At 35.7% G+C, this 21,971-nt stretch overlaps 2 protein-coding genes across 2 annotated transcripts; one reads left to right on the plus strand and one right to left on the minus strand.

Moving 5' to 3' along the window:
- Positions 1,055-1,882, minus strand: LOC18792885. Its single transcript, XM_020554544.1, has one exon. It carries the CDS (start codon positions 1,826-1,828, stop codon positions 1,445-1,447), a length of 384 nt encoding a protein of 127 aa, XP_020410133.1. The 5' UTR covers positions 1,829-1,882; the 3' UTR covers positions 1,055-1,444.
- LOC18792923 (4-coumarate--CoA ligase 2) lies at positions 13,763-19,062 on the plus strand. The gene is made up of 5 exons (XM_007222180.2): positions 13,763-14,920; positions 15,692-15,890; positions 17,063-17,276; positions 17,929-18,031; positions 18,721-19,062. The coding sequence occupies exons 1-5, from the start codon at positions 13,922-13,924 to the stop codon at positions 18,838-18,840; spliced, it is 1,635 nt and encodes a 544-aa protein (XP_007222242.1). The 5' UTR covers positions 13,763-13,921; the 3' UTR covers positions 18,841-19,062.

The raw sequence follows: 21,971 nt of genomic DNA on the forward strand, positions 1-21,971 counted from the left end.
TTCTTTGATGTAGAACAGATGGCGGAAGCAATTGAAGAGGAATTGGAGCAACGCGCATGCGAAGGCAAATTGAGTAAACTGCAGATTTGGACTCCGAGCTCAGAATCGGACCCATGACCCATTGATTCGAAGAGAATTGTGTCACGAGTAAAACTCATTGTTATACCATGATGTATGGGCTTTTTCGGGCATCTGTGATCATTTAGTAGCCCAAAATTTAGTTTTAAAGTTTTTACGTTTTTTGAAAACTTTGTTATTTTCCTATTTTAATTCCTTTGTTATTTCTAAAGTTTCTAGAAGTATTTAAACATACTTTACCCGTGGTCAGGGTTATGTTTTGTTATTCCAATTTTATCAATAAATCTTGAGGTTTCCTCGTATCTTCCTGGTGAATTCTAGAATTACATGTTTTAGGTTAAAGTTTAGTCAATCAATTATCAAGCTGAGTGATTCTTTCTAGTGGGCAAAAAACAATTCCACCCTCCTCTAACAGCCCCGACCCCTACCCACCATCCACAGCCGCTGAGCACCTCAAACCCACCCAACATTGTCTGTTCGATTGCAAGGCCTTCGTTTCGTTTCACTGCATAGCCTATTGCATTATTGACTCACACCTTTACACAAAAAATGTAATAGATCTGATGACAGGACCAACAACTCTAACGGAAGTGGCGTTAATGGTACATCATCCATTTTGTGACTTAATAAAGGACCAAAGTGCGAATTAAGTACAAACCCAGCTCTAATATCATGTTCCATTCTGTTTAGAGTGTTATCTCCGTTGCATGAGAGTTGCTTTTGAACTTAAGGTGCTGAAGAGAATAGTAATCACTAAGATCATCAAGCTAAATCTCAACCATTGAATAGTAGATCTGATACTTTAATAGATGGCGTTGGTTAAGCTGTACCACTATAATCTGTTTTAGTTAGACTGGCTGTTTGTTTTGTTACACTTTTTTTTATTGATTTGGTTTGACCTCCTTTATTTACAGGTCAGCCTTTATATATCTAATTAATCATCACTTTCCAAAAAATGATAAAGGCAGAAGTGAGATGAAGAACAAATTTACTTTGAAGATGCTCCTGTCAAAGAACGTACAAAAACAATGATGACATACTTGACATTAGCCACAATCCAGCCAAAAGAAAATGACATTTACCAAATCAATCCCACAGCGTTTTTCCCAAAAGAATACCTTCGAAAATTTCTCCAAAGTTCAAAGAATAACATTTACATAAAGGAAAATTAAGTATGCCCAAGTATAAAAAAATGTTGGCAATTTGTCATATCGGCAATCAAACAAGCCTGACAAAACCAAAAGAAAAAGGGAAAAAGAACAAAAACAAAAACAAAACCCTCTGAGGATCTTCAGATTTCCAATGGAGATTGACCATGTTGAAAAAAATATCACAGGCTAGCTCCATCGTCACCAATCAAAACTGATCAAGGAGACTTCAAGTCGAAACTATTTCCTCTGCAATATCGAAGCTCTAATGAAATCTGTCTTTCCATCTGAAGTTGGCGGCGGAAATTAGCTATGAACATCTCAGCTCTTTGATCAATATCATCTTGATCCGAGGGATAGCTTATAGTCCTCTGGAGATGTCCCCTAGAAGACCCCGAATCCTCGGAGCTGGTCTCATCATCAGCACACGCCGCCGTCAGGCCCGGGCGGTCGTTGAAGCTCCTCAACCGGTGGTTGCCCGAAGCAGTACGGCCGATCATCGAAGCGATTCGCCAGCGGTTGACGTTGAGATGTAGTAGGAAGCTCACCTTCTTCACGGCGTTCCTTAGGCGGCTTAGCAAAGACCACTTGTCCATGCCCATGTTATTTGGTGAGAATGTTTAATGAATGCGGAAGATGTGTTATGAAGTTGGAATTGGCAAATGTGGTATGTATATATATGCCTATATGTCGGCGCCATAGGAAGTTTCTAGGCAATTGGTAAATGATGCGTAGAGAAATGGAAGAACGTGTTAATTAGATGGCAGTGTGGAAAGAATTTGTCAGAGGATCAAGAGCTTGGTCAAGAAAAGTTTATTCGTTTGGATACTTTTGTTTTGTCTGTTAGCTTTGTTGGTTTGTATCACATTACTTTCCATTGAATTGATTATATGTTTTTTTCTGCGAAAGAGTCTAAATTATGCCCAAAATCAAACCGAAATCATCGGAAAGCGAGAAATTATTAGCATTTTCAGAATTTTATGCACAGCAAATGTTGAGAAAATTTTATTTTGTCAAACAATCTAACATGTTATTCTTTTGTATTATAAATTTTCTTTATTTATCATGGGAACTTTTTGTCAAATAAATTATCCAAATATTAACATTTACCCTTTAAATATAGACAGGGACATCATCAAAGGAACTAAGTCAAGAACTTGTAGTTGAGGGTCTGTTAATTACCCTACATGATTGAGTGGTTGCCTTCAATATATATTAATTATATGCTTTTGTGATAAAACGTACGTGATTACATAATTGTCGTGCTAAGTCATCTAACTAGCAAGAATTAAGGTCAAGAATTAATTTATAAAAAATACTTTGTGAGCAAGAAAAGGAATGTGCATGATTATTATATTACGAAGTTGCCTTCCTCCCTCACTTTTGTTCATAATATATATATATATCGGGTCAAGTTGGCTGGTCAGGTTTTTCTTAAAATATTTATATAATAGCAACCACTCATTCATGTATCTCATCACTTTCATGGCCATGCCTTTGCATGTTAGTTAGTAGTAATTAAGTATTTAAACATATCTTAATTATGCATGAAGTTCTATCCTAGTACCAAATCCATTAAACTAGTTAGTTGAGATTTGACCTGGTAAACAATCCAAGTTTTTGGCTTAATAAGTTTGTGATATGTGAATAAAAATTTGGGAGAATCCAATCCAATCCAAGGTTTTGTCTTAATAAGTTTGTGATATATGAATATTAGTTATAAAGCTAATATGGCACAAACCCACGTATTTTAGATCTTATATGATTCGAACTATTTTATTTTTAAGGTCAATCATTGGAAAAACATCCCCGTAAGAGTTCTCTCAAATCGAAGAACGTTTAGTTATCTAACTTTGACCATATAAATAGACAAACACAATGTTTTCGAAAAAAAAAAAGTGAATTTTCACAATGAAATTTAGTCGAAATGACCTAAAAATAATGACATAAATTTGACAGTTCGGATTATGAAATTCTATTATGGAGTAAACTCGAACAAATTGCTTTGTAATATTGTTTTGTTTTACTAACAAGATAGCCCTTGAGTAGTACTACGAAAAGATTTATCACTCTCTATAGCGTTTGGTAAATGGATTGGTTGAGACCTTGAGGTACTTTTCAAGGTTGACAAATGAATAATTAATGAAGGGTTTACTGCTTGACCAAATCGCAATGCCAGCACAAGAGCCCCCCCTTCATGAAAATGAAAGTCCAAAAGCAAAAGCAAGCCTCGTGGTCAATTTATGAGTTAGCTAGATAATGATGGAAACTTGGTTGCTAAGTTTGAGCACGTCAATGTTAAGAGGAGTCAGAGAATGATAGATGAAAGCGCACCTTAATTTCTTGTAACCACTTTGGGGTTTCTAGAAATATCATTCGTGGCAACTTTACAATATAACTCGCGCGTAAGAAAGCTTTGCAAGAAACAGTGTTCAACGTATTTAGCACAAAAAAAGAAAGAAGCCACTCTTTTGACGCAGACAAAATTTAGGCGTATAGGCATGTAGACCCAACTTCATGGAATATTAGAACCAATCATTTAATTTTTAGAGATAAGAAAACCAGAAAAATTACGAGGAGAATCCCTCTAGAAAAAATTATCTATACTCTACTGTAATGCTATTTCAAGTCAATCACCCAGTGTCATGTGCTTTAACTTTCTAACATAGCAATGTTATTTTTCGACATGACAATATGTGATAGACTTAGAATACCGCAACAGTGATATCCCCATTACATCCACACCTCGTAAGGACTCTGAAGGTCCATATAATTAGGATATCCTTCAATCAAGTACATTGGACTCTATCTAGACTAAGTCATGGTTAAAGCCCAACTTAGTTTTTCCAACATTCTCCCACTTGGGCGTAAGCTTATCCGAATCTCAAACACAAGTCTAAATTCCTTAGTGATCGCTGAATCCACATACTCAATCATATCCTCAGTTGAAATATATGTGAATGTCCTCAACATTGAGGCTCTAACCAACATCTTGATCAATTTTTTGATTTTAATGTCATATTAAATAACTTACCTCATTGGTCACAGTTCACAACTATATGAATAAGGAGGGAATAGCCCAAAGCCAACTCGGACAAAGCAGACCCAGTTTTGATAGCATGTCTCACTTTACGGCAGAGCATAATCTCCTTTTTAAGCACCCAAAAGCATATTCCTTGTCGTCCCCAGACGCGCATTTCCCTTATCTTGTGTAAAGCTATGATATTGGAATAACTATGCGGAAGCCTTATCTCTTTCATAAAAACCTGACTATGGTTAAGTGCAAAAACGCAGCAGTTAAAAACAAGACATAGAACTGCTCAAGAAACAATTCCCCTAAAAACGTGGATGAATAAAATTATCAAACAACCATCAATCAATCGTTGAGAAAAAATTACAAATTCAATTGAACAAACCGTAGCAAAGAATTTATCATTAAAATTACGTAGTACGTCAAAGGTTTTCTCCCTAGCCAGCCAGCCATAAGGCCAGTCTGGAACGTTTTCTAAAAACATTTCCACAAAACGTTTCTAGAAAACCAAGGACGGAACATAGCTTTGGCTTACCTAGGCTACAGCCCAGGTGGCTTTTAAAATCCCAGCCCAAAAAATAATTATAGCCCAGCCGCCATCCAATTGAATATCCTACCCTTTTTAGGAATTCTTTGCTTGCACTGCCTTGCACGTGGAGAATAAAAGGGAGAATAGGAAAGCTGTAGCTTATAGCACATAGAAGAAGAAAGAAAAAAAAAATGATAATGTCGATTATGTCACCTAATCAACGTGATAATGTTTGAAGAGCATATATTCTCTTAGGACCATGTCAACCAAAACTAAAAGAATGTCCATCCCACTTAGAAGGGAAACAAATGTGCCAATTTAATGGTAGTTGGTATAACCAATATCCTTGGCTTGATTATTCTACTCATACAGATAAAGTGTTTTCATTTCCATGCTTTCTTTTTGACGTTGATCACTCACCTAAGGCATTTGCTGTAGATGGATTAGAAATTGGAGAAGAGTTGGTGGCAAAGAGTGTGTTTTCCATACTCATGTAGGCATTATAAATTCACCACATCATTTGCTGTCCAAAAGTGGATGGATTTAAAGAACCCGACTCACCATATTGACAGAGTTGTGCGACCCCCACAAGAAGTTGTGAAAAATAAGTTGAGGCTTACAACCACAATAGAGGCCATTAGGTATCTAGCAAATCAAGGAATGACTTTTAGAGGTGATGATGAATCTCATGACTCCTCTAATCGGGGTAATTTTATTGAGTTGGTAAAGGCTTTTGCAAGAATGAACGAAGAAGTTGAAAAAGTTGTGTTACAAAATGCTCCTCTAAATGCCCAATATATTTCACATAAGATACAAAAGGAGATCCTAAATATCTATGCTAACAAAGTGAGGAAGAGGATACATGTTGAAATTGGAGAAGATGAGAAATTTTGTATTCTCGTTGATGAAGCACTTGACGATTCTAAGAAGGAACAAATGGCTATTATCATAAGGTTTGTTAGTTGTGATGGGCATATTCGAGAAAGGTTTTTGATATTGTGAGTGTTCATGACACTTATTCCTCAACTCTTAAAAGTGATATTTGTTAAGTGTTTAGTAAACAGTCTTTTAGTAAGCAATATGCGTGGTCAATGATATGATGGTGCTAGCAATATGCATGTGAATGGAGTGGCTTACAAGCATTACTTCTCAATGATTGTCCATATGCATATTATATTCATTGCTTTGCTCATTGTCTTCAATTAGCTTTAAACGATGCTGCTAAAGAGGTAGGACTTGTTTGAAGATTTTTTTCAATTTTGAATAACATTGTGAATTTTGTTGGTGCTTCTGCCAAATGCCATTCTGGGTTAAAATTAACCCGTCAAGTTGAAATTGAAGACTTATTAGTAGCTGGAAGACTTGGAACATGTAAAGGGGCTAATCAAATTCGATGTCTGCAACGACCTGGAACTACTACTCGTTGGGGCTCACATTTTAGTTCTATTAGGAGTTTGATTGATTTATTTGGTGCAACCAAGACACTTCTAAAGGATATCAGTCATAATAGACCTACCTCATCACAATTTCATGGGGAAGCAGAATGTACTAAAATTTCTATGTTGTATTTTGACTTTGTCTTTACCTCGAATTTTTGGACAAAACTATGAGATTCACTGATTTTCTTTGTCAAGAACTTCAAAGAAAATATCAAGACATTGTAAGTGCTTTGAATTTGGTTGCAATTACAAAAATGGAGCTTGATGAGTTGAGAAACAATGGTTGGGATGATTTTATACACAGTGTACGATCATTGTGTGAAAAACATGAAATTAGTATGCTTGATATGTGTGCCCGTCATACAATGGGCACTGGGTGTTCTTGTCAACAAAAAGATTGTATCACAGTGGAGCATTATTATCATATGGATGTATTTAATGAAGTAATAGATTATCAGTTCGGGGAGTTAAATACTAGATTTTCATATGGAACTGTGGAACTCCTTCGTCTTAGCTCATCATTGGATCCCTATGATGCTTTCAAGTGATTTAACATTGATGATATATACACTCTTGCTGATAAAATCCTCAAGATTTCACTACAAATGAGTTGCATGCTTTAAATCAACAACTAGGATTTTATAAGATTGATATGGATCATAATCCAACCTTCAAGAATCTTGATTCCATTCCTATATTACTTGAGCACTTAGTGGAAACAAGATTAGCACAAACCTACTACTTGATTGACAGATTGATTCGTTTGGTGCTAACTCTTCCTGTTTCTACAGCAACAACAGAACGAGCATTCTTGTATGAGACTGATCAAAAATCGGCTTCGAAACAAGATAGGTGATGAATTTCTTGCTGATTATATGTTACTTCACATTGGAAAAGAATTTGTTGATAATATAGATAATGAATTGATAATTAATGATTTTAATTCTATAAAGACTCGAAGGGTACAACCTACATAGTGTTATTTGAGAGGTAAGGTTCATTATGTTCCTCCCCCTCTTGAGTAGGTATATTGTTAATTTTTTGTTATCAATGAAATTACATTGTACGATCGAGTTTTCTATTTACTTAGTATGTTTTTATGTAAGGTAAATTTAGCCCAGTCAAGTATGAAATCCTCGGTCCGTCCCTGTGGAAAACGTAAGTAAGGAAAATTTGGCCTTAGATGGAGAGAAGTAGGTTTAACCTACTTGATGACTCACATGGGTCACTTCAAGTGATATAAGTCATGGATGACCCAACTTAAAATGCCTAGCCTTTAAATGGATAGTGATGGGCATCATCGTTTTCTAGGGTTTTGGATGATGAGAGGAGAAAGAGGCAACATCATGCCCTCCCTCCCCTCCACCATTGTCGGCCACCTAGGAGGAAGAAAACTAGCATTTTCAACCTCCTAGGTTCTTTATCTCCTTCCCCTTCTCTTTACTTTGGTGTGTATGAAGTTAGAGGCCATGCACTTGTGTTGCTCTCTTGGAGAACAATTGGGTGAAGGCCCTGATGGGCGAACAACCTTAAGTTTTGCTCAAGGTGGTGCTTCGTAGGTATAAAGAATTCTCTTCTTTCTTTCTAGTAAGTGTTTAGAAGAGTCTAGGTACTTGTATCCCTTTAGGCCTAAAGATACTTGGATTAGATTTTCTTTTTAAGCTCAAAGTTTTAATCTTTGCTTTCTTTACCTAGAGATTAAGTGTACTCTCATCTTTGTGCCTTAATGAATCTAAAATATACAAGGTTTCCTTCATTAAAATGATAAACGTATTAGGTGCAAAAGATTCTACACATGAGGATTGTATAGAAAGTACCCTACATAGAAAGACGAAAATTTAGCTTAAAAGATGTTGGAACTCACTATCTATTTGCTAGTTGGTTTGAAATTGGATGTTAATATTCTTGTATAAATGGAGGATCCTAGTTTAACTATTACTCATACTAGATAGCTCTCATCTGCTCCTCACACCTTAACCCTAACAACTCACAACCTTTTCAATGCTGCATCAGCCAGGAGCAGGAGAAGGCCACTGCCTTGCCCCTCATCCCTTCTCCCCCTTCTTGGGCTACTGTCTTGTTGTAGTGAACCTAAGGTTAAATGCCTCTTTTAATTTTCATTAGCCCAGATTTACACAAAACTAATCTCTCTATGTGTAGCCCCTACAAAATCTTTGTCTCCCTCTTTGATTCGGCCTCACCCTTTGGATGCAGCGGTTAATTTTAAATGCTAGTTTTTGCATACCTCTCAAAAGATGTGTAGAGCCTTAGCTCATGTGTTTGCACCACCTCCTTTCATTCTCATGTTACTTGTTTGTTTGGCTATGGGTTGTGTTTTCTTTTGGTTATTTTTTGATTGCTTGTTGCATTCATGTGGGTGCATTGGTACTCTTTATGGAGGTGATGAATCTTAGATGGCTAGCTTCTATGATGTGTGGGATCAAATATGTTGGCAGATTTGTGGGATTTGTGTATGTTTTTCTATATTCTTGAATGGTGACAATTCCTACATTCAACCTTGGTCACGATGGCAACGGCAGCGGTGGCATCAGAAGCGATGGCAACGACAACTCTTCTGGTATATGTTAGGCTTTGTCAATAACCATGACTTTGATGCGGCTTTGGATGGCTTTGTGCCTAGAGTGAGTCTGATGTCTCAAGTGGACTTTATGTCTAGAATTGGTTTTATGCTTGGAGTGAGCTTTACGCCTTGTTTGGCCTTTGATCTTTTTGTGTTGATTTGATGGGCTGCGAAATTCTATAGTTAGGGTGCCATATATGAATCCCTTATGTGGACCTTCATATTAGCCACATGATTCATCTGAATAGTAAAGTGTAATAAAATGATCATGTGGCTAATATAAATGTCCACATCTATGATCCATGTATGGCACCCTCACCGAAAAAGAGATATACCTAATCTTTCTAATATGATCTTATTGAACTTCCTTTTATCTAACTGCCCTATTGTAATTGTGAAGTTCTTTTGAGACTTAAAAAAAAACAGAAAGTTTAACTATTATATACTGAATCTGAACTTGAAGATTTTGGCTAAGTCAGCTAATTGTGACTTGTATAATGCTATAGCTGAATATTTTTTATTTATTTATTAAAAGCGATAGTAATTTTATTGATAACAAAAAAAAAGGTACATAGTAGTCGCAATGCCAAATATGAGTACAACATCTCTAGTGACCAAACAAAAAAATAAATTGGTTTGATTTGAAGAGAATTACGCATGCCAGAAAAACCTAAAAACTCCAATTTGGCAGACAAAAATCATAAAGCCGATCCCACACAAACTAGCAACAATCACTTTTCCAACTCTAAACACTGAATTGGAGCAAATTCCATATGCATGGACCAAAAGCTGCAACAAAATCATGGCGTCTACGGTGGATTGCAGTACTTGCGTAAAAAACACAACGAAAACCAAAGAGAAAAGCTGGGTCGACGACACCATACCGCAACCATCCCAATGATAGCGAGACACATCCAAGCACAACAAAAGTCAACAAGGACCTACAACAGAAAACACACAAACAAACAAACAAAAGACAAGATCCAGATAGATCTGGGCAAAAGGATCCAAAATTTAGACAAATCTGAGGAGAGAATAGGAGAGGAGAAGAAAACTAGAAAATAAAAAAAGGAGGTGAGGAGAGAAAGATGGAAGATGGGGAAGCCACCCACCCCTACAGAGGCAAAGAAGTGGGTGTGTGGTGGTGTGTGGCGGCTGCAAATCTTCAGAGAAAGTTTAGAGTTTTGAGAGAACCAATAATTAAATTGGATGGACTTGGCAACAATATTGACTTTCTAGAACCAATAATTAGAAAGTACCAATCAAATCCTTTGACTTTGCACATCAAAGACATAAATAAATGAGCTATTTAGCTTTCAAGTTATAAAGAAGCACAACTACATGTACGTTTTTTACCCCGTGAAGTCAAGAAGTCAATTATTTTACCAATATTGATGAAACTAAAATAATATAATTGCAAGAGGCTTCATAAGTTTAAATTTTCTCTCTTTCAATATTAATTGTAAACAAAATTAGGAAGATAGTTTAATTTTTTATTCAGGTAAAAAAAAATATGATTGCCAAGTCTACACATCTTCTGGTAATAGTATTTTTAAGTGAATGTATATGAAAATAGAATAGTTGTCAACGAGGTCTAGCTTAATGGAAAAATATATTTAATTTACAGATTAATGGTCTTAATAAATTCAGATTCCATAAACTCAATCTTTAAACAAATTAATATTTAACTAATTACACAAAAGTTAAGTCATTCACTCATAATAAACTCTATCTTTTAAAAGCAAATATCATCGTGATCATGAAGGAGATATTGATAATTTCTTTCTTGAGAGGAGATTGACAAGTTTAAAACTACAACAAAGTTGGAGAAACGGGTCATAACTGAGAGAGTAATATGTTTTCTTCACCAACCTTATATTTGTAGGAAACATCAAATTCCAAGTGTCAAATAAATAATAAGAAAGAAAATGTCTTCACGAAAATGCAAGAGGTGGTAGGTGAGATTGCAACCCTAGTTGCATGGTTTTTTTGGTCCTACATTTTTGGGATGCTGATAAGGATGGGCTTTATGTCAGACCATGTTTTGTTTAATTTATTTTTAATTTTTAATTTTGCTTGGCTAATTAAGCTGATTGGTGCCTAAGCTAGCTTTAGAGGATTGGTTAATTTCGATAATTAATATTGAAGAGGTATTCAGAGAAGCTTCTAACAAATAAAATTAAAAATGTCAGACGCGAGATGCACGTGTTGGTTTGTTTAACACTGAGCTAGGGATTCATGCAGGCTTTTAATCCTTAATTATTTTGGATTAATACCTCCAAATTAACAAACTAGAGCATCGTTCTCTCGTATTAAACTTATATTGCAATCAACTGTTGAGGGATGTGGATCAGTGAATAATTAATTAAAGAGAAGTTCTAACTTTAATTGGAGGGTTTTTTTTTTCCTAAAGAAATTTTATTGGACGTTTTTAAGTTGAAGTCCAAGTTTTTGGGACCCTCTCTACATGTATACTGTAGGTTCTACACTCCATGTATTATGTATAGTGGATTTTTACATTCGTCTATTATTATAAAAGAGTGATAATATTTTATTGATAAGATAAACAAAAAAAGATATACTTGTTATTTTACATGTTGAGGATTATAAAGTTTTGATTTTGAATGCTGTTATTTACACATCCTATCATATTTCCTCAATCACCTTATCTTACACCCTCTATGTAAATTTGAAAAAACACAATCTCATCTTTCCACAAAATAGTAATTATTAATTCAAGCAAATTATCTTTGCTAATTATTAGTAGTTGAGATATGGAGAGGATTAAGTTGTGTTTGACGGACTGGATAAATTTTGAGTGCTGCTAAACGAACCCTAAAATTAACTGAGTACACCCTACTATCAAACTATTTATTAAATTACTAATTTGTCCTAATATAAAATGACCAAAAAGGATATATTGAATTATGAAACAAATGTAATTTTAGTAAGTACACCCTACTCACCATATTCAATACTAATAAAACATAAGCAAAAAATCATACTTCCAAAAACCTTAATATTAACTCCAACAATTTATTTCATTGTTATTTATTAATTCATTGATGCAAACAAGTCGCATGGATGCTTCAGACATGTCGAGGGAGTCATCAAAAGAAGTATTAATTTTTATTTTTTTGATTTAGGTTGAAAGAAAATTAAAATTTATATTTGTCAGATCGTGAAACCCAGAAAGCTCATGCACATACTCTTCAACTTGGTACTTCATATGCATTCTTCCATGCACGCCAATTGTTTGACGAAACGCTTGACTTGAGTGTGGTATCCGCCACAGCAATAATAGGCAGCTTTGCTTAGTAGCACCATCATGAAGAAGCTATTTATCTCTTTTCAAGAATGCTTGTTTCGAATATCAGACCCAACGAATTCACATTTGGCATTGTCATTCACTCGTCAACTGCACTTGGAGACCTAACCATAGGCAAGCAACAGCTTCATGCATGTGCAAAAAAGATAGGTTTGCATTCGAATGTCTTTGTGGGAAGTGCAATTTTGGATCTTTATGCCAAGTTGAGCATTACCCAGGATGCTAAGAACCATCACCAAGTGAATAAAATTTTATCTGCATTTGAATTTCTTTGTGTGTTTGGTGTTGTGTTGTGTGATAGTGTATTAGGGTGTACTGTGCATAAGGGGTATTTTTGATAGTTAGATAGGGTGTACTTAGTTAACTTTATATTTTGATTTAAATATTATGGTGTATTTAGATCATATGGTGTACTCAGTTAATTTTAGAATTCGTTTAGCAGCACTCTAAATTTTTTAGCAACTGAGGAGTCGTATGTTTTTTTGTTGGTCAAACAGTAGAATAGGTGGGTTAGTGAATTGAGGTTTTTTTCTTAAGTTCTTAAAAGTCATTTTATAAAAGGATAAATTTATCTTTAAAATTTTGAAGATAAAATAATTGAGAAAATAGAACGGGGTTGAAAATTTGAGAAATCCATCCATGCATAATGACAATGAAAACATTATTTCATATATAGACATTTCATGTTTCGTGCGAAAAAAGGCATTAGAATTCACAAAAGCCAAAAAAATATTTGTAATGATTTTTTGCCATAACTAGCCAAAATGCTCATGTAAGCTTACTTGTTCTCTTTTTGTGGAGATGTGTTTTAAAAAAAGAAGCATAAATGGTTGGTTGCTCCCCTCTTTATATTTCAACTTTGAAATTGTCAAGTCTAATGTTTGGTAACCAAATATAAAAGGCATGGCCAATTGAAAGGCCTTCCAAATCCTCCGCCAACTCCAAATTGTATTATTCTTTGAATGCCGATACAAATGGATAAAAAGAAAATACACAAAACTGGAAAAGAAAAAAAAAGAAAAGGAAAATGTGGATTTGAGCCAGCGAGCCATATATGAGCCGGCTAGTGAGCGAGTGAGCTATGACGACGTCATTTTACGCGCCTTTCATCCATGGATATGATAAGCAGTTGTAGTAGGTGAATGGTGTCGTTTACTAAATTGACCTACCACGGGACGAGTAAAGGACTTGGCGTTAGGTGAACCGTCCGACGTGGCAGCCGATTGGTGGCTTAAGCTCTAACGTGTGGCCCACAAAAACCAATCCTTTGTTTTTTTGGGGTCAGAAAAACAATCCACTTTCTTCATCCAAAAAACAAAAAACAAAAAATCCACTTTATTTTCCAAACATCCCTCACCAACCCCCAACTGCAATGCCCATCCCCCACAACCAAAACCACAATAACCTTCCTTGAGATCGAATGCCTCTCCTCCACGTGTAAATACGTCTGGCTAAGTTAAACAAAGAGAAATGAAGTGTGTACGTGGGTTATGCTGATTGGTGCTGTGAAATACTTTGGTGACAACCAGTTAATTGAAAGAGTTGATTTGTTTATGTATTAAGACGTTATTGGACAAGTTCTGTCCTTGAGAAATTTAATAATACCAAACAAGTCCAGTTCATTTTTTCCCCCACCACCTACTTGTATATTACTTCAACCAAAACCCAAACCAAAAAAAACCAGGGAGAAGGTCTTGTGCAAGAAATCTAGCTAAACCCAACCCACTCCCCACCTCCTATTTTCTCTCTCATTTTCCCTCACTTTCCCTCCACCCAAACACACCCCAATGGATCACCCAAATGATCACCAGTTCATTTTCCGGTCCAAACTCCCCGATATTTACATCCCCAACCACCTTCCTCTCCACACCTACTGCTTCGAAAACATCTCCCAGTTCAAAGACCGCCCCTGCCTCATTAACGGCAACACCGGCGAGACCTACACCTACGCCTACGTCGAGCTCACTTCACGCAAAGTCGCGGCGGGGCTCGACAAGCTCGGCATTCACCAGCACGACGTCGTCATGCTCCTCCTCCAGAACTGCCCCGAATTCGTCTTGGCATTCCTCGGGGCTTCGCGCATCGGGGCGGCGGTAACCACCGCGAACCCGTTCTACACGCCCGCCGAGGTAGTCAAGCAGGCAAAGGCCTCGACCACGAAGCTCATAATAACACAATCAGCTTACGTCGACAAAGTCAAAGACTTCGCCATAAAAAACGACGTCAAGATCATGGTTGTTGACGAGTCCCCAGCCGACGACGTGTCGGTTCATCATTTCTCGGAGCTGACCACAGCGGACGAGAATGAAATCCCGGCGGTAAAAATAAACCCGGACGACGTCGTTGCGCTGCCGTATTCATCCGGGACCACGGGGCTCCCGAAAGGAGTTTTGTTGACGCACAAGGTGCTGGTGACCAGCGTGGCGCAACAAGTGGATGGGGAGAACCCAAATTTGTATTTTCATGAGGAGGACGTGATCCTCTGTGTGCTTCCTCTGTTCCATATCTACTCCCTCAATTCGGTGTTTCTTTGCGGACTCAGAGTTGGGGCGGCGATTTTGATCATGCAGAAGTTTGAGATTGGCAAGCTGTTGGAGCTTGTGGAGAGATGTAAGGTGACCATTGCGCCTTTTGTGCCTCCGATCGTTTTGGCTATTGCCAAGAGCCCGGACTTGCATCGGTACGACTTGTCCTCGATACGGATGGTGATGTCTGGGGCGGCACCGATGGGGAAGGAGCTTGAGGATGCTGTGAGGACTAAGCTGCCTAATGCCAAACTTGGACAGGTAATATTAAATTCAATAACGTCTTTAATTGTGTGTTTTTGTGTCTTTTTTCTTCTTGATTTGTCATAGCTCCCTATGTGGTTGTAGATCCCATATGACATCCTCAATCATGTTTTGCAAACTTTTAGTTGGTGCCACCATCGTCCATTTGGGTGGGGCCTATTTTTTTAGTGAGAGTAAGACATGGGTGTTGGTCGGCCGCTGATGAAACTTACTTACAATGCATCAACAATTGACTATCATTCACGAACTCAAATGACTGTTTTTTATATTATTATTCTTGAAAGCAATACTAGAGAAATAACATATTGTATTAATCTATTGAGTAACGCTAGAGACAAAACGGTTTTAGACCATATTAATTGTGTGACAATCTGGTTTTTACACTTGTTACATCAATTTTGTGATAAGTTGGTAATTAATTAAATATATATATATTACATGTCATATAATATGGTTCATTTAACAAAGACGGATTGAGTAGAACTAATGATATTGTTGGGTTGGATTTAGTCAAGCATGTTGAGTGTTAATTTGGATTATAATGTGTACTTTGGATGTTTCTCGTTGATTACGTAGGATCCTTGAAGTCCCAGTCTTATAAAACGATTTTGCTTATCAGAAAGTGATTTTGACATTGTCAAAACCACTCCCAAATAGATGTTTTTAGTTGTCAACTCCAAACGATGTCTTAGCAAAAGTACATTTGAATTTAGACAACGATCCTACAAAATATGAAATAACGTTGTGTAATGTCCAACTTTATATTAGGGGTATGGAATGACAGAGGCGGGACCCGTGCTGTCAATGTGCTTAGCATTTGCAAAAGAACCATTTGAGATAAAATCAGGTGCATGCGGGACCGTCGTAAGAAATGCTGAGATGAAGATCGTGGACCCTGATACTGGTGCTTCGCTTCCCCGAAATCAATCCGGGGAGATTTGCATCAGAGGCAGCCAAATCATGAAAGGTAAACCCTAGACAATTACATGTAATTAAAAATTAATTTTCTTAGATTTTTAGGACATGAGCTAAGCATGGATTATAAATCTGATATTAGTTAATTTTCTTCCTAAATTTTGCTGCCTTTCATGTATCTATCTGTCTTTTCATGCACGGGTGCTTTGCGAGGTTAACGTATATATAAAATATTTGTTCGGCAAATAAAATAGGAAACCAGCTGTCAGTTAATTGATCCATTCAAATCTAGAAATGTATGACTGAGTAATCTGATATATTTGATTTAAAAGTCAGCTTGCAAAATTGGAGAAAAAGAAGTGTACAAATGCATAAAGAAGTTGCTAAGATTTTCTTTTCTGGGTAGACCAAATTATTGGTGAAAGGGAATATATTGGTTATGTTTGGGTGGACGAAACCATTGGTGAATGGGCCTTGCAAAGACTTGACCGAGTCTATGGTCCCTGCCAACACTTGATTATTTTCGACATGACCCAATGCATTTTTATTTATCATTTACAAAAAGAATTAGGTGGTAAATTGTATGTCAAACATTTTCTAATACCGTTTATTTATTTGAGTATTTTGGAATTTTTTTGATTTTTAATTTTTGATTTTTGCTTTTATTAATATATCAATATTAAAATAATTTTGATTTCTGACTTCTCATGCATTTACAAAAATATACGAAATAAAAAAGTAAGTGAATTTAACATTAGAATTCATAGTCTAATTTTAAAAAAATTAAGAATTAGATTGATTAGGTAGGTAGTTGATCCCGTAATCATTCATCCTCTCTCATATTTCTTACTTTCTCAATTCATTACTTCCTAAATTCTAAGTAAAATAAACATGGATGCCTAACAATATAGTAGACATCAATTCATTTGAGTAGGAGATGTAGTTGAGCAGTCTCTCAATCTTAAAGTAACCAATAATTTTCCAATCTCATGGCTAGTGAGCTTCTGGGCCTTCAAATCACATGTATTATAACTACAGTAGTTGCTTGAGGACCACAGAAAGTGTATGATGATAAGTACTTATCCAAAATGATTTTAGTTATTTACTTTACACTGAAATACCCAATAAACCCAATCAAAGTTTTTTTTTTGGGTTAAATTTTGCTGACCCAAAAGTTTATTTTCAAATAAACTTGACATAGCTTGGGGCTAATTGGTGATGCAGGTTACCTTAATGACCCTGAGGCCACAGAGAGAACCATAGATAAAGAGCGCTGGTTGCACACAGGTGATATAGGCTACATCGATGATGATGATGAGCTCTTCATCGTTGATCGATTGAAGGAACTCATCAAATACAAAGGTTTCCAAGTGGCCCCCGCTGAGCTTGAAGCCATGTTGATTGCCCACCCCAACATCTCTGATGCTGCTGTTGTACCGTAAGTTACCCTACACACTACCACATTCTATATGTTAGATAAAACTTCCTGCTTTTTTTATTAGTGGGCCATGTTTGTATTTTTATTAGCGTGCAGCTCCCAAAGCAGATTCCAACCTTAATTGCAACAGGGATAACAATGTTTTGTTATTCTCGATCAATAATACTATTTCACGTGGAAGTGTTATCAAGCGTGTCATAGTGTTATTAGCCAAAGATAGCAAAATAGTGCTATCACCATTTCATAAAAGTCTTTTTCTCCATGTGAACTAGTGTATATCTCTTTTATTCTTATAAAGATATCTCTCGTAACAAGCAAGTTTTTGTCGTACATAAGTCATTGTGCTTGTTTTTGTTGTACGTAATATTGTCGTTGTAGAGAGATAAGACCCGTTTGTATAATGGGGGCTCAAGATTTTTAGTTGGAGTGGGGCGCGCATTTAATAAAGGGTAGGGGATTGAAACTTCAGAGATGGGTAGACAGAGAATTCGAACTTGTGAGCTACAAAATTTACTTAGAAATTTTTGTGGTTTTTCCCATAGGCGTATATGTAATTTCAGATTTGTGATGCAAATAGTTTTTGGGTTATTAGGTAGACCAATCGTGAATAATGTAAAGTTTTAATGACTTGTTTAATATGTGTTGATTTCAGTATGAAAGATGAAGCCGCAGGAGAAATTCCTGTTGCATTTGTTGTAAGATCAAACGGTTCCAAGATCTCCGAAGAGGACATCAAGCAATACATCTCAAAACAGGTACCCTTTTTTATTCAATCACATTAGACATTGCAAATGAATACCACATAATACATGTTGCTTGAACTAATAACCTATTTTGCTTAATGTTCATTGGCTAGTAATTGGAGTAGGTAGGGCAAGTTAGAAATTATTAGCTATGCCCGAAGAACACACACGTGTTATAATGTTGGCATTGTCAACTGTCCAGCTGGTTTGAGGAAAAAAAATAATAATAATAATTGTCGATTCTTCTAATAGTGAAAATTATTATGGAAATTGACTTTTTGACACATGCATGTCTATCCGTTTTTAGGTTTCTCTATCACCGAAATATTAGATAGATAACTTTGCCTTTTAATTTGTATTGGTTAGGGGTTCTGGTTTCTTGGGGCTTGTCCCCCCATTTTATCAATTAAAAAAAAATTAAGATAGATAACCTTGAATATTTTCTTCAATTTATTTATTTATTATTAGATTTTACAAACAATCAATCTTTTTTCTTTATCAACAAAGGAGGAAGAGATTCAAACTCGATCTCTTTTAACATTATGAAGGAGATTCCAACTTTAGTTTTCTTTTAAGATGAGAGGAAAGTCAAGCTGAAAATTCTAGGCGGTCCTATGTGTGCATATATGCTTTCTTACAAGTTACAAATTTTTTAAGTAATTTTTTTGTGATTGTGGAATTGTTACGTGTTATATGTGCAGGTGGTGTTCTATAAGAGAATTGGTCGGGTTTTCTTCACAGACAAAATACCCATAGCACCTTCTGGCAAAATCTTGAGAAAAGACTTGAGAGCAAGGCTGGCTGCAGGCCTACCCAATTAGGGTTTCAAGGTGACAAGTTAATAGGAAAATATCAAGACTACCTCATATGTGTGAAGATGAAACACATATCAATGCTATATGGTGTTGGAAATTATATATTATTAAATAATATTTAATTTCTATAGTGAATGAAAAATAAGTTTCCAAAAGAGGTGTGTCTTAGTATTTGGTTTGCATTTGGTCATCCTTCGAAGTGTAGTAATTAATTAAAGGATTTTTTCAGTCGTTTTACTCCCTGAACTATAACCCTAATCAAATTAAACTTCATAAACTAACAAATTAGTTAATTTAGTACTTGAATTAATTAAAATAGTCAATTTAGCCCTTATCCTAAAAATTTTCTAATTTCATTAATTTTTCCATCCAAAAAAGTCATGTGAAGGACCGTGACTTACTATTTGAATTTTTTATATTATTATAGTGAAAAAAACTAAAATATTGTGAAAACAAAACAAATTAAAAAATAAACGAAAAAAATGAAAAAACCCAAACCCATCTTCTCCATCACGCTCCATTAAACAATCTTCTCTATCATCAACTTCCATTGTTGAGAACACAAAAGTCATCAAACTAGAAGAACTAATCATTTTTTTTAACGGAAGTATTGGATTAATTGGATGTTTGTTGTTCCCAACAAAAAAAAAAAAAAAAAAAAAAACTTTTTTTTTTATAATTTTAATTCTTAAATATGGGCCCTTGTATTGTTAAAGATTTAAAGTGGTTATTATTTGGTCCCTTGTATTTTTAAACTCTCAAAAAATCCATTTAATATGGGCTTGAACAATTTATATATAATTTGAGGCCCTTGATCCGAGGCCCTAAGCCGTCGCCGTCGAGCAGGCTCAAGGCCGGCCTTGCCCCTCCTCTCATAACCCTCCTTCCCCAATCCTATTTTTATTCAAGTTTTTTCTTTTCTCTAATAATATTATGATTTACTTTTAATGAATTTTTAATATTTTTAGATTCATTATTAATTTTTAAAAGGTTTATGGGTTTTCAAAAGAAAAAAAAAGTTTATCATATTTATTTAATAACAAATTTAATAGAATGGGAAACATTGATTAACGGTTATAAACACAAGAATTGAATTGGCCAAATTAAAAATATAAGGACTAAATTATTAAATATAATAAAACACAGAAATCATTTTTGCATTTAAGCCTTTTCTTAATAACAAGAGAAGAGACTTTTAGAAACCCTCTTATGATTTGTTCGAGACCAAGCACCCTACAAGAGTTTAAACCTTTTCAATTGATGGATCCAAAGATGAAACAAAAATAAAGTGCAGAAAGTGGGGAGCCAATTGAAAGTGGATTAAAGCAGGATCCTACTTTCTCTAACTCATGGCAGCCAAGCAGCACTAAAATACAAAGTAAAGTTGGGTTTCAACATCAAAGGCTTCGATAGAGATGAGGTTTATATCCTTTTGGAGCTTACACGAGTTTGATTTCAACCACATATCATGACTCTACACAAAGCTGAAATCCACATCCACAAGAATATATGTATACCAGACCACACACACACACACACAGAGAGAGAGAGAGAGAGAGATGGATATATGGAACATAGTAAAATGGATGATGTACGACATTCGATGATGAGCAAAGCACAGTGAGTGTCATTATCCACGTGTACGCAGAAAATAAAAGCAAATGAGTCATCGGCCTCATGGACGTTTGATTGATGAGCAAAGCACAGTGAGAGTCATTATCCACGTGTATGCAGAAAATAAAAGCAAATGAGTCATCAGACTCTGGCCGTTCATGAACCCACCTTAATATATATAAAACCGACAAAACACGAACAAGTCCACTACCATCCTCATCTCACTTTGATCTTCATAAGATATTGCCGTATCCGAACGCAAACATGGAGGTTCCTCATCTCAATTGCTCTTGTCTATATACATGCCACTTTTCCATGTGACTCTCTAATTGATTTAATTTAATTTTTCAAATTTTCACTAACGACATATTTGGTGAATGAGATTGGATTGATTCATAAGGTAGAATTGAATTAGGATGGATAATACTAATCCAATGATGTGTTTGGTAGTACACATAATTAAGGGGTTGGATTAATAAAATATTTACATGGCCTTGCAGAATTAGACATAATGCAATCCAACTTAATCCCAACCTTTTGATGAGATTTATAATGCTACTACATTTGGGCTTAATAGGATTAGACATAATCCAATTCAGGTTGTTTTTAGACCGCCGAACATTTTACTAGGATTATAAATCCTTCTCATCAAAAAACTTGATTGATAAAAAAAATGAAAAGAAACTAAACATACTTGATTTGTAGCAACTAGGGTTTTTTTCTTTCTAAAATTATATATATTACTGATGAAATTGTAACCCAAGCCTCGTTTGATTACTCGACTTGAATTGGATTAAAGTTGAGGTCAAATTAGTTTTTATGAATCCCACCACTCTAGGTGGGATTTGTAAGATGCAATATATTGAACTGGCATCCATTTTAACAAGTCAAGTCTCAACGCATCAAACAACAGCTGGAACTCTTGTCTATTTCAATAGAAATAGTTTGTCTAGTCCCACCCCGAAATGTGTTTGTTAAACCAATTATCAACATTTATGAGTGTCCAAGCAGCCAATGAAAGAGAAGAAGAAAGGAAAATCCACCGTTCGTAATGCCTATGTGTAGAATATAAGTTCATAATTGAGAGTCTCATACACTCCCATGTGTTTTGGGATTGTTAAAGTACTTGAAGAGGGACAGATAACGGTAGGTAGTTCAAGAGGGAGGAATTAATGTTCCTTGGAAATATCTCTCTTATGGCGATTTTGGATTAGCAAGACACAAGAAAGAGTACGCAGTTTTCTTGGTTTCTGTTGTGTCTGGGATTCAAAGACAAAGTTCACCGCAATCATTGCCGACCTGCAAGATTATGATCCCACAATCATGGTGTAATGCAATTTCTTATTATGTTTGTTTATGATTAACAAGATTATACCTTGACCTGAACTATATTTTACCACCTCTTTGGGAGCACACAGTGGAATTAATTTGTCTGCCAGTGCTATTATATCCCTTAACCCATGTGCTCGGCTCGCTTATGATCCTCTGGATATTATTTTAGTTAGACTAAAACTTAGTTAGCA

The sequence above is a fragment of the Prunus persica genome, chromosome G1 (genome assembly GCF_000346465.2).
Source record: "Prunus persica cultivar Lovell chromosome G1, Prunus_persica_NCBIv2, whole genome shotgun sequence".
NCBI lineage: Eukaryota > Viridiplantae > Streptophyta > Magnoliopsida > Rosales > Rosaceae > Prunus > Prunus persica.